At 42.7% G+C, this 14227-nt stretch overlaps 1 protein-coding gene across 1 annotated transcript in view; it reads left to right on the top strand.

The window, feature by feature from the left end:
* GALNT5 (polypeptide N-acetylgalactosaminyltransferase 5) overlaps positions 1-14227 on the top strand; it is a 359001-nt gene that overhangs the window by 124650 nt on the left and 220124 nt on the right. The window contains exon 2 of the mRNA XM_069616407.1: positions 12130-12296. Within this exon, the coding sequence (XP_069472508.1) occupies positions 12130-12296 (167 nt within the window). The remainder of the gene's footprint in view (positions 1-12129; positions 12297-14227) is intronic.

The raw sequence follows: 14227 nt of genomic DNA, 5'->3' as shown, positions 1-14227 counted from the left end.
GTCCTTCAGAATCAATTTATTGCTTTCCTCTTTTTCCCTATCTAGGTGGCTTTGCAGGGTGACTACCTGCTCAGCACATGCCCTATTGAAATCTAATTGTTGCTCCAGCTTTTTCTGGCTCTGCAGTAGGGAGTCCAAACCTTCTTGGTACTCCTTCTGAAAACCCGAAAACTGGTATCCTGGTCAGCCTTTTCCTGTTGCAGCACATCCATATCCTCCTTTATTTTAGTGATGTACTGTCTGCTGTCCTTTTCTGACTCCTGGCTCCTGAGCAGCCTCTGCTCAGAAGAGTCCAGATCAGATTGGGCCTTCTCTAACGCCATATGTTGCCTATTTGCCAGATCTTGGCCTTCTTCACATTTGTCCTGCATGGCTCCCATGTATAGATACAAATATGCCGCTATCCTGGCAATCTTATTATGTTCATCTTTGGCTTTAGGGGCCATATATAGTTCACTCAGGGCCACATGTAGGGGACCCTGATCTCCCCATATATCTGACCCTGTTTCAGTGGCCTGTTGTGCGATTGCCTGCAACCAGACCGTTTGGTCCTGATGAGTCCACTCACCTCTCACAAATAGCTTATGTAAGAAGTGCTCTCTGGCTATTTTCATATCTACCAAGGTCGTCATTCTGGAATTTGAGTTCCTTCCTGACTTACAGAAGTTTGTATTTTATTTTGCAAAACAGACCGTTTCCTTAGAGCGTTCCTTTGAGGGATGCTTTCACAGTGTAAAACAGCGTGGTGATCTAACCGGATATGTGTATCTGGTCAGTTGGCACACTGTATTAATCTGCACAAGTGGTAATTCTAACCCAGAATATCCCGGCTCCGAGCCCCCACTTTTGTAAGCGATATTCAATCAACACTACAGCCAAGTCAATGCCTAGTCTGGGATGCTGAGGAAAACCCTTATTAATGTATTTTTATGTCTAGTTCAGTACTCTGGATGACCACCCTTGTATAACACCCCCCTCTTAGAATCCCCCTGACCCCACTGAGCCAAGAAGTAGGTTTGTTTTGCAAATTAAAAGGTTTATTTGAGAATTTAAACAATATATATATATCACACTTTATAATAAATTAATATCTGATAGTACACTTAGACATATGATGTTGATCAACAATGGGTAATCTGGCACTAGCACACTTCTTTACAATCAACAAGGAGTTAGTATAGGATGGATAAAGTAGCAAAAATACCTTTATGATTTCAAGGGAAAAGCAATGAGGAATAAAATGCAGTACAGAAATACTTGATATGATTTTAGCAAAAGATAAGATAATCACTTTTTCTCTGGCAATTCACCCCTCTCCCCTATGCAATGTAAGAAATGGAAGGAGATGGAAAGAGGAGCACACAGTTCTCAGGAATGCAATCAAAGACAATACGAAATTCAGTTCCCCCCCAGCAAGCTTAGAGGAAACAGGTAGGAGTTTGAAACACAGGCCCAAAATGCTTTTTAAATGTGATGGCAATGGATGGGAAAATGTGCCAACTGATTTTAATTCCCTCTAGAGATTCAGGGTGAGTGGGAGATGCGTGTTGGTATTAGTTCAGGCTCACTTTAGCAATGCTCTATGAGTAATTACCAAGTTGCAAACAGATTTTAACAAAGGAAAGAATTGAGCTGATTGTGGAAAAAGTATAAGGAGTAGGAAGTCCTAGCCCAAACGGTTCCAGAGATACGGATGATTAAATAAAGGTAGATTTTCGGATTTAAAGTAAAACTCAAAATGACAGGTGACAGATTGCAGCTTCAGAATTGACAGGTGACAGTTGTGCAGCTTTAAAAATGACAGATGACACGATTTCTAGGAGGCAGTTCTACTTAGGTTAAAATAGTTTGGATTAGATTATTTTAACTAAGAGATTGGTTCTGCACAGTTCTGCTAGGTACTCACAATATAAATTTGAACTAGGCCTCGTCACAGATCTGGTCAACACATCCGGCTGCGGTTCTGTCTGCTCGGTGGGTCAATCAGGCACCGGTTCTGCTCACAGCGATCTGGGTCAGCTCTGCTCTGCTGGTCTAGCCTCTCTGGATTCGGCGGCCTCTGGTTCTGGATACTGCTCTGCTTTCCGGTCCGGATCAAGTGGATTCTGGATGTAACACTGCTTTCTGGGTACTGGCAAGAGTTCTTGGCAAAAGAATTCAGACAGCTCGCCCTGCTGTGGAATAGTTTGCAAATGATTTTAAGGATACTGAGGCCTGCTGAGAAGAGTTCTCAGTTTGTGGATTTAGGTCCTTGCTTTAAGTTCTGAAGTAAATTTCTGGTCTCTGAAGATTGATGGATGTGAAGTCTGGATCTCTGGATGTGAAGTCGTCGGTCAGCATGCTCCGCGGCAAATGAAATTGAATGTCTCTACCTGTCCCAGCAGTCTCTTTTTATGTGTTTTGAAAATGGGTGTGTGCCTGGGCTCAGCTAAGCCTGCCCCTCTCTACTTGGTATTGGCCCAATTCTCCCCTCTCCCATGATTGGGGGAACTGAGTTGTGAGTCAGAGTGATGAGGTAGATTTATGGGTCAGAGGATCCTCCCCTGGTCAGTTTGCCCACAAATCTATATTTGATTCAAATACATCTTTCCCAGATACACAATTTGTTGAAATTACATGTACACATTATATATTCCTTATGGTCCATGCTTGTCCGCCTCTGATCTTCCTGGGGGCTTGCATTCAAAAATGACAACATTTTGCACTTTTTAACTGGTTTTGCAATATCGGACATTTACCCAAAAATTACACACATGTGCGCAAGGAGTATGGACATTAATTTATGAAGTGTCAGATTTTTAACATGCAGACATTTGGAGTAAGACCCTATTTTCCGCTAGCAACCCCCCAGAATACACCACAGGGTTCTAACACCTCTTAAAACGTGCACAGAAAAATCACAAAAATAATGATATTACTTATATAATTCTGACAAGTCCGCACTATGAGTTTTCTATCTTTTTTTAAATTATGCTCTGGTCAAAAAGGGGTGTGGCTTCCCACATCACAGGGTGGAATAACTAGTTTATCCACTTCTCCCAAGCTCAGCTGGCTTGCAGAGGCACTGCCCCTCCCAGTTTCCCCTAAGAGGAAGCTATTTTACGACGCCCCCAATATAACATTTGCCTGAGTCCAGGACAGGCCTTTGTTCAACTCCCTGTAGACCCCAGCTGCTCCACCCCTAATCTAATCAGAGAGGTGTTAACTCCTTTTGGCCAGGGGCAGAGTGGCTGAGCATCCAGTTTCAACTCCTGTCGGGGGTAGTTGTCAGGCAGAATTCAGTTTCATTAAGCCAGGTTTCAGCTAAATGTCACTTTTTGTTCCCAGTTTTCTACATTCAAATCAAACTGACAATTTTTACCTATACATTAAATAATTACTTCCTCCAAGTCATTTCAGAATATAGTTTTACATTGTATCCACCTCTTAACAAGTCTTTCCTTGGTCTGGTTTTGTTTCATTTGTTCAGTTTTACACAAAAGTCTGGTGGTTTTAAAACGCCGGCTTTCTGATAGTGGTGAGTACTGGTAATGCAACCATTTTTGGGATTAAGAAAATGAATTCCCCACAGTTCAGAGTTGCTTTTTTGGCAATCAGCATTGCCATCCCCAATGGTTTCAGGCTACTGTGTGTGTAGCCCAATGGTGGTTTTAGGCAGTGCCCTCCTGTGCTCACAACATAGGCAAAAATGGGTGGCAGCCTATTCTTCATGCATTTCCCTGTGCATTCTCTGGGGAGTTCTGACCATCATGATGTTTTCAATGCCAGTAATGCACAGTTTTATGGTAGGGCTTGGATGCATGGGTAAAAACATCCCACATGTCAGACTGACATTGATTGTGTGACTCCTCCCTTTGCTGCCCTCCCCTCGCTGTTCCCTTCCCCCACCTGTTCCCATCTGAATAAGTGCCGAGGGCCCAGCCAGGAGCAAAATTAAGAAATGTGTTGATTGTTAGAATGCTACAGGGCACAATGGAGCGGGGGCGTGAGATTGGGGCACTCCCCCCAGTTTTTCAAAAAGTGAAAAGACAGAGACGTCATTTCACCAAAATGCCACATGTAGCGGAAGTGACATCACACGATCCTTGACCTCTGTTGACAACACAGGAAGTGATGCCATTTGACCCCACCCCCAAGTGACATCACAGGAATTGATGGCACACAACCTTTCAAACAGGAAGTTGCAACACATATCATTGTTACAATACACTAAGAAAAATATGGTTACGATATCAGGGTAATATGCTATACATTTCAAACAAGAATGGATCGCTATATGTAGCATTAATAGCAGTGTGTATAGCGCCAACAACCACAAGGCAATAAAGTTCTGTCAACCAGCTGGTGACAAACTGTTGCTGCTGGTACGGAAAACAGTGTATGAACAGCCAATATAGTGAGAAACACCGAGATCAATATATGCCCAGAACAAAAATGTTTTAAAAAGCTTTTTACAGCCATTGCACATAGTGTGAGTGTGTCTTTTGTGTGTGCATTTTGGTCATGTTATTTTCAGCGGTTTGCAGAAAGGATACGCACGAAGCATCACAAGGCTGGACTTGCAAGGAGCTCTTTTTTCAACCATGAGGTACAATAACAGCAAATGCAATATTGCTACTTCGTGATAGCATCTCTGAGGTCCCAACCTTGACCTTGTCAAACAGTGTAGTGTTCTGTAAAACTGTGCATGGAAAAACATACTGCACTTGCAAAAAAATGAAATTTTTGAGGTTGAGGGATTGTGCAAGATCGAACAGGTTTCGAAACACTTCTAGTTTAAAATTATTTTCCTAGTATAATGCTGTTTGAGAGAAAGCTGGAAGATAGTGATTTGATCACACAATTTGTTGAAGTGGGGAATCAGCCAAATTAGACACTAAATCACATCCTGGGGTAGGATGGGCATTGCATGAGGGCCTTCTCAACCTGCTAAAATTCCAGCTAGAGTGATATTATGTCTAGTTGTAATAGCACTTGTTGCTGAATTATATCCTGTTAAGCAAGGTGACTGCGACTTCGGCCGATAAGCGAACACAAGTAATGAGCGAGAATGAATTGCTCTGTTTCACACTATGTTGTCAAGATGAAAATCTGGAAGAACATGATTTGACAAAGAATACAGCATGGAATGTAAGCTGCCTTGCTGGAAGTAAAACTGTGTGCCACAGTGGCTTACTAAATTCTACAGCAGGTGATTTGAATGATATGCAGAGCCCTATGTTATATACACTTAATTATAATCAATGAGAATTCTAATGGATACTTTTCCTTTCCAGCCTCTTTTGTGACATAACTGAAGTGGACAAATCATAGACAAAGAGCTTTTGCCCTGCTGCCAAAAGACAAATCATAGGCCACACCCCTTCCTTAAAGGGGACAAGCTTAGGTCAGGCCCAGCACATAAGTAACTCTGGATTTATTACGGCAGTGTCACACCCAGTGTCATACCCAAATGTCGGTCTCTTTCCCACAGTGCCTAGAGCTCAAGCAACAACTAATTTATGTGGTCCAACAGGGCAAGAACATGTCTGGAGTGGCTTGTGCTCCAATGCTGAGATAATATGCCCAACTGCGAAGGCTTTGCAGAGCATGCAGGTGTGGTGGGGCATTTTATTGTGAGGGACCTCCAAAGCCTTCGGCCACTCCATGAGGCCCTGCGGGAACCCATCACATGTTCTGCTAGCAAGCACCACCACTCACCCAGGAGTCATCCATGACCTTATCCCAAAATCAAAAGGTGCAGACATAAATAATAAATAGGTATTTAAGTTCTGCGGCTGCAGCTAGCCTCCGTGCCTGGAGGCATCCTTTGCATGTCAACATGCACACGCTGTGTAATTTCCTCACTATAATCAGGAAACAATGCTGAGATTCAGTGGACCAATCAGATGCAGTGTGCCCTCTCTTCATGCTAATTGACTGCAAAGTCCATGCTACATTGCTTTGCATTAGCTCTGCAAGAAAGCAAACTATGCGTAACTAGATCTACAAATGTGCTTCTTTGATTCCAGGAAACTTCTAGCAGGAATTGGAACAGGATGCTCTCACGAGCATTCTTATCACTTTGAAAAAGTGTGACGAAAACATATTTCTGTTGAGTCATTTAAACCTGTAAGCAATGTACTTGACTTTTACCACATCTTTTAATGTTGTCAATGGTTTAGATACATTGGGCCTCATTAGGACCCAGGCGTTAAGGGGTTCACTGCGCCGTAAAAGGTGTCAGCGCCGTTAAACCCTAAACGTCCCTTAGCGGGACTCGACCTTAACGGCTGGTCTAGACCAGCCATTAAAGTAGGGGCCCGCAAAGGGACTCTCGAGGTAAGTATGGTACCGCAATTTGCTGTACCGTACTTACTGCCTTCCCCATTCCCATTATGCCCTATGGGGCAAAAATGGGAATGGGGAAGAGCCATGGTGGCATGGGGAATTACCGCCCCGCCAACCTTGGAATGGGGTGGTAATTCCCCATTCCGCCATGGCAGACTCCGGCATCGAGCATGGTGCTAATAGCACCATGGCTTTCCCCTCGGAGGCCTAATGAGGGCCATTATCTTTGACCACATTGTTCAAGGATACAACCATTTGTAAAAATATGTGCAGCCACCCCAAAGGTATGTGCAATTTATAAACATTTCACTCGCAAAGTGGAAATGGAACCCATGAGAACAGCCCAGTAGTGGCAGTTTGGGGTGGTAAGGTTGGAGGTGGGACGATACTAAGGGCGAAAGAGGGCCCAGAAAAACAAAGCTCTTTGGCTGCTGTAGACCTCAGCAGCAAAACATTTGACATGCCAATCAGTGCTGCAATTATAAACCCAGTCCTGTAGAGTTAGTTATCAAAGCTAGACATTTAACAGGCAAGTAATAACAACAGATCTGTTTTTCAAAATGGCTTAATAACATTTTGAATTTCCAATTAGCTAGTTGTGAAACTTAAAATAGAGCCTTGTATGTGAGTACTTGATACCAAAATGTGCAGATGACCTCGATGAGCACAGCCTTGTTCATGGGTTTTTGAACCCTCTTGAAATATACCTTGAGGTGCATCTACACAGTCCCAATTAGATTTAAGCCTGGAGGCTCAGACAGAGTATCAACCCACTTTCTATACATTTCCAGCAGAAGAATGTTTGGGATCATTGTCTAGATTTTTCTTGTTGTTGGGGTCCTGGGCATGATAATTAATCACATACGGGGTCAGCAACCCACACGCAATGTGCTCCTTGAAGAAGGCTGTGTCCACAAAGGCTAGGATGGAGTCTGGCAATTTTTGGAGGGATAGACTTTCACCAGATACTTTGGCTCTGGATTTCTGGGCAGGTGCCCTCTCTCTAACATGCCATGCGGTTGAACATCTCAAGTGCAATGCATGTATCTTCTATTTATAGCATGTCGTCCAAGTCCTCCCCTGACTTGATTGACTGTTTTGCATGCAGCAACCTTGCCTTTTTGTTAGAAGTATGGATCAAAGAGAAAAGCATGCAAAGTAATAGAAAGAAACCATTTCTGGAATTTGCATACATAAAAATGCACATAAACATCAGAAAAATGCAGCGCTGCTATATCACCCCCTCACTTTACAGCCCCACTAACAAGATTACATTTTTTCCATTGTGAAACTCCGACTGCAAAGTGAATGGATGCACTGGATAAGCGCCAACACATTTGAACCCATTTTAAAGGAATTGGCACATACAGTTTATTTATGTATGTTTACTGGCAAAATACAAGTTAAAAACAAAGGACAACCTGCCTTCATTCACCCCCCCCCAGCCTAAGTAATGCTGTTCCAATTCTAACTGAAAGCTCGCTGAGCACAGTACATGACTCTGTCCTTAACTCCGATCATGTGATGAGCGGTCAAAAGAGATTTGAGCTGTCGTTTTGTTTGCCATCTTTAACCTTTTAAGTGCCTTTTTACATATAATGAAGGTTAATGAACTCACTCACACATACAAGTACATGTGAACAACAGTGTTAGTGTTCAGAAGCGTGCCTATTTTTTTTCTAGGTTTTGAGAGGGTACAGTTGAGAAATGAAAATGCCCACTAATTTGCATCGCGATGAGTGCTATTTCAGAAGGGACACAGGAGGAACAGAGCACACATTAGGAGTCCAGCGCTTGCAGTATACAGTACAACACCCACAGCAACTCCACCTGCTACAGTGTACGGTACATGCATGCACCCTGATGCTTAGTTACCCTCCTCTGTGAGTGGTGCATTCCACTGGTGTGGAAGTTTATGGCAGAGAGGGTAACGGAATGGAAGAGACTGACACGCCATAGGCAGTGTTCAGTTATGGAATACTTCCCTCCAAATAGCTTATGGCTATATGCATTGGAGGTATGGCAACTATAGAATGTGAAGTAGCTCACGTGCAAAACAAATTGAATAAATGTTCATTCAATTTCAAAATGGGGTCTTTGGAAGGGTGCAAAGGGCGTTGAAAGGTCTGCAGTTTAATTGTTTGTTCGATTACTATTTTAAATACAGCCTTCACTCGTGCCTAAATCAGAGCCTATGGACATGTTCCATCTTTGGCAGATAGTAGTCATCCATGTGTAATGGAGTTAACACCTTCCAAGAGGCAAGAGACAATATCGATCACCTGCAGAAAGTTCACATCTTCCTATTTGTGGAGTACCTTCACCCCACAGCCACTCAGACCCAAAATTCCTAGGAGAGAAATTTCAAAAGGTGGCCAAAACTGCAGTAGACATAACCATAAAAAGACAACAATACAATATGCCAAAGTGCAATGTGCCAGGAAAGTGGCAATGGAGTTGACATGATCCAAAACTGGACTCAGAATTCAAAGGAAATAAATACAAAATGGTGGACTAAACAATTTGTAACTTTCAGAATTTTGTAGAGACAAAAAAACAACCGTAGTCTTAATATGTGCCATTAGACCGCTGGTTCGAATAAATGAACCCTTTCTGGGCATTTCTGCAGATGGAAGAATTATCTTCAGTGAGCAAGTGAGTGTACAGAACTCTGGCTAATTGCTGCTCCAAGGTCACATAAGCTGTAACCCATTACTGTTTTGTCTATAAATAGTAAGAAGGATTGTAAATGGTTTAAAGGAAATCTGTTTTCTGTACTGAAATAGTGCTGATATTTGCAGAGTGGGAAATAAAATGCAGAATTTGATATTATGGGCAATTGAAAGAGGTGGAAATACATTTAAAAATGGCAGCCAAAACTGTTCGCAAAGAGAGAATGGCTTAGCCCCCAGGCTCCCAATCAGCGAATTATTTGTATTTTGTAAACAACAAAACAAATGGTTATGTAAAGTTGTAAGGCTACAGTTGGTGATCCTAGGCTCAGATATCAGAGTTACTGTGTGTATGTTCGGCTTGGTATGGTGTAACCTGGCCAACCTGAAGCCAATAATGATATATGCATCAAACCCACAGGCCCCGAATCCACAAGTCCCTCAGTACCAAGACCCGGAGTACAGAAGTCCATGGAAGCCTCGAAGATCAGGGGTGGTCCACATGCAGAGGGTTCCCATATGCGCTGCCACCAAGTCCAAATCAAGAGCCTCCATTGCAAACAAGTGCATTCACTGGTTGCAGAGAGTGCATTGCTGTCAGTCCTTGATCAGGGAGGACATTCTTTGGTGCAAAAGACTACTGAACAATACTAGAAGACTGTAAAACGCGATCTGCATAGAATGAAGGCACTCTAACTTGGCTAGTGGTCTGTTGGGAATTGATATCCGGTGGGGCCCAACGCCCAGCACCTCTATAGTCATTAGTGCCTCCCCCCTCTTGGAAAGGCATCGACCTTATTGGAAATCTGCCCGCATTGGAAGCTGGACCCAAGCCATTCACACTTACCGGAGCCAACCTAGTTGAACTGGGGCAAAGATCAGAGGGGTTATGGACTGGAAGCAGGAACTCTTAGTAGTCAATGTCTGTCTCGAGGCCTGTTTTGCGATGTAGAAATTGTGTTTATGCAAATTCTATGGCGCTCAGCCGAAATAAAGGTAATGATGATGACTTACTAATGGAATTTACACCAAACTGCATAGGGCAATCTGGATTATCGTAATCAATCAAATTCGTGTTAGTTTCAAAAGAAGAGTCTGGTATGACCAGATAATTTTAAAAGATAGTGTATAGCTTTTATTATAGTATATTCTCATATGGTGCATATCACTGACAATCAGTGTAATTAATAAACAGACACCTTCCCTACCAGTCCTGACCATACAATACACTAAGACCACATTACTATCAGCGGCAGCTCTGCCTGCCTGCACATTCCATGATTGTAAAACAGCTGTCATATCCATTTGCAGCATGCACATCAGCAGCAGGTTAATGTAACTGGAACAGTCCCAGCATATACTTCTGTTAAGTGCATGTTCAATTGTGTCAATATTCCACACAGTACACTGTGTTACAACAATATATCAGTGTTTTAATCCATACCTTTATATGCCAATGTTTGTATCCATACGCTTGTGCCACCCTTGTGTCAACACGTGTTTCGACCGTGCTAAAGGTTTTTATCAAGGCTGGTCCAATATTCATGTATATCATAACATTCCCTTTTCCATGTATGTCAATAATATTGAGCTTGAACAAACACTCCTGTAAGGAAAGAATTAACAGATACAGGTTAGAGTAGGGGGATCAATCTGGTCTGATAGTTCAATTTTATGACAACAAGTGATATACGAATCCAAACCCATTCGCCATATTGGATTAATGTCCATAAAATTAAGTCCAATCACAATACGCTCCTAGTTATGAGCAAGTGTTGCCAGTGTTTTTCCCCAGGGCAATATCATGTTGGTAATAATCAGTTGCACAGAAACTCTGCATATCATACTCAGTGCTGCAGCAATTGTGATGCAATTATTCTCCAGACTCAAATAATGAGAGGCATGCTCTCCTGCCCCATGATTTACTTTGCACTGGTGGTACATGAACATTTATCAGCATTTCCTTCTGGAATACTTCTTTTGGCTGGCATTATTACGTCTGCATGTTTTGCCAGCCACAATCCTTATGATGAGCTATATGTGTTGTCTGTAACATGCAAGCTTTGTTTTTTTTTACAATGGCCTTGAACATGTTCTGCATTGCCTCGTGGCCTCTTAACGTTGCTTGCCACTCCACTTGCCAAATGAATACATACAGCTAATCCGAGCTGCCAGTGCTTTCATTTAATGCATACATGTATTTTCCTCTGCACAGGAATATTTTTGCTCGGTATTGTGGGAGAGTCATGTGCTGGATTGGGTTATTTGCTCTCTTGGATCTGCATATAAAACATTTTGTATCCATATATTTGGAAAAAGTGCTCTAAGATTTTTGTACTGATTTGTAAATAATTGCATTGTCTGGAGAGGTGGAAACAGCATTCTACAATCCCTTCAGAGATGATGGCTCAATAATGATGCATGCTGATGAAGTTGCTTACATTGTTAGTCAGTTGTGCGCATCAAAAATAATGTCTGCATAAAAGCAAACCATTCCCGCACAAGAGAAAAATATGAAGGGAAAATGGGTCTCCATTCACTCAGCTCAGCCATAAAGCTCCACGTGGGCAGTGCAGTTTGTGTCTAGCGCCCTGCCATGTAGGAGTTGAAAAGGTGCCATTAGTTTCTTCCTATGTCCATCAGCGATGGAAAACATAAATATACTATTCAATATCTTGAGAGGATAGCTCAGGGGCAACACGCTCGGCTTGGAAGCAAGACGACGTGGAGAAACACAGGTTCCATCCCCAGGTTGATGCTTAGAAGCCTTTGGGTATTAAGCACGTTATAAATAAACGATTATATTATATATAATAAGCACTCGGATAGACAATGGGTCGTAACCAGCCCGAAGGTTGAATCATGTGCCAGCGATATTTCTATGAATGACAAAGACAGAGCCACTCATTGAAGAACGCCTGGCTTGCTCCGCTGGTGGATAGCCTCTGCTGATAGCAAGCAGCACTTCAGGAGAGACTATGTGCGTGCTTCTCATGAGGTCTGTACATATATATGTGCAGAGCTCAGAGCTTACTTGCTTGCCCATGAATAATGCTCCAGGAAATGAAGAGTGATATCATCCACGAAAATAGTGTATTAAAAATATGCTTTATTGTGTTTTTTCCAGGTGTGCAGAGCAACTGGTTCATAATGACCTTCCCACGACCAGCATTATAATGTGCTTTGTGGATGAAGTGTGGTCGACGCTGTTGCGATCTGTCATGAGTGTCCTCAACCGTTCTCCTCCACACCTTATACAAGAGATCATTCTGGTGGATGACTTCAGTACCAAAGGTTGGTAAGCGTCTTTTCCTTGCCAAATAAAGCAATCGGCCAAAATAATGATTTGCTTTATTTTTCAAGATCATTGTTTTTCCAGTTTCACATCAAGGCATTCATTTCGTAGGTTTGCCTTATTTCCCAAAAAAACAACAATTTTGAGTCATTTTTCTACGTACTATTAATAATAGTGCTTTATAAAAATGTTGTGAGTTGGATATTTGTGTTTGTTGCAGCAGAGCAAGCATGGAATGCTTTCGTTCCAGCTGCAGACAATCAGGCATTTCTCCTCCATGCTTTTCTTTCCTTTCCTAAATTAGTTTTGTTAAGACAAAAATGATCGGTTATAATAAAATGTACTCTCCTCCTCGCCTCATCCAATAGATATTTCTGGTGGGAGACTTCACTGCAAGAGATATCTGTAAGGACATTTTTTAGCAGAACCCTTTCATGTTCAATAATAAATCATTTTTTTTCAAGCAGCTATTTCCATCCTAGAGGAACACTAACGGGACACTTTATGTCTAACTTCAAGGTGATATTTGTCCTTTATCAGCTTCATCGAGGCTCGTGAACCCAAACGTATGTTTCCGAGTAGTCAGGGAAGGCTTCAACGAAAATATCAATGCCTGCGTTAGTGTTGCGGTTTTGCATGGTATTCACACAGGCGGAACACGTGTCCTGATGCCAAATTGCCCAGAAACAATGCCTATTTGCAAACATGCAATTTTCGCTCCAGTACAAATGCTATGCAACATTGCACCTCCCCCATGATGTGCATATAACATCTGCTTTGTTTTCATCCACAATGTTCAGAGAAAATGGTTGTGTCTCTCAGGCAGAGGCGTTGCTAGGGGGGGGGGGGGCTAAGCGGGCTATAGCCCATGGTCTTTTGGTTGTAGCCCCAGATAGAATCTCAGGAGCTACAACCAAAAGGCTAGCTAGCCCCCAGTCCTGACAGTTCCAACATCAGCATAGCCCCGGGCCTTTTCCAGGCCTAGCAACACCCCTGCTCTCAGGCATCACAAGACTCGCTTTCAAGCCATTATATACTGGCACACTCAGAGGGAACCCTAAACCATCAAGGAAAACTCATTTGTGGGGAAAAGAGAAATGGTATCTCCAAAGGTATGGCAAAGTGAGACAAAAGGAAGTGTTAGGGTGGCCAGTCTGGTAAACATTTCCTCTTCAGTGTTTTTGAATGAAACATGAATTCCCTGTTAGGGAGAATTCTCTGTTTAGGCTGAATTTCCTAACCTTGTGAGTCCCCCAGCAGCTTTGCTGGATTTCTGGAGTTTGTTTTTTCCATCCTGCCAAGAGTGAGGCTCTTTTCTCTCCCACTCTTGGACATGAATGTGTGTAATTCCTTTGAATGTCAATGTGTTCTATGGGCTATGGGGTCTTTTACTCCATAGGGTCTCATATGTTTTTCTATGTGTGTTACAATGCACCCTCCGTGCCGTAACACTGGGGCGTCCTAGCAGACCTCCATCATAGACTCCATACCCGGGGACTGACTACTGTCTCCCCGGGCATGTAAAGTCACCATTGGCTTTACTAGACCTAAATTTACTAACAGAGCTAGTACAAACCATCCTATTGTCGACGTACTAATAGGGGTAATTCGATTACTCGTGGGTCTGTTATTCGAGGGGGCACTGTCCCGTCCCCCCTCGTCGAGTTTTGGCTGGTGGCAGTGGAAACTACTTGTTATATTCGACCCCGAATATAACCCTATGGGATTCTTCCCATTGTTGGAGATTAATACTTTTGCTCGTTAATCTCTAACATACCACCGGTTTACTTATCTTAAATAAGTCTATCGGGTGGTATTTTCTGCCAGAACTCGGTTTTTAAAATGGCGTCTGTGTTCGTCTCTGTGACTCCTAAACCAAAGGTTGAGCCCTTTGTTCCACTTTTGGCGGGCTTCTGTACAGAGACCCTCC

This window comes from Ambystoma mexicanum, chromosome 9 (assembly GCF_040938575.1).
Source record: "Ambystoma mexicanum isolate Mex_15411 chromosome 9, UKY_AmexF1_1, whole genome shotgun sequence".
Taxonomy (NCBI): domain Eukaryota; kingdom Metazoa; phylum Chordata; class Amphibia; order Caudata; family Ambystomatidae; genus Ambystoma; species Ambystoma mexicanum.
Note: the sequence above shows the minus strand (reverse complement) of the source record. Positions and strands in the feature narration are given on the sequence as shown.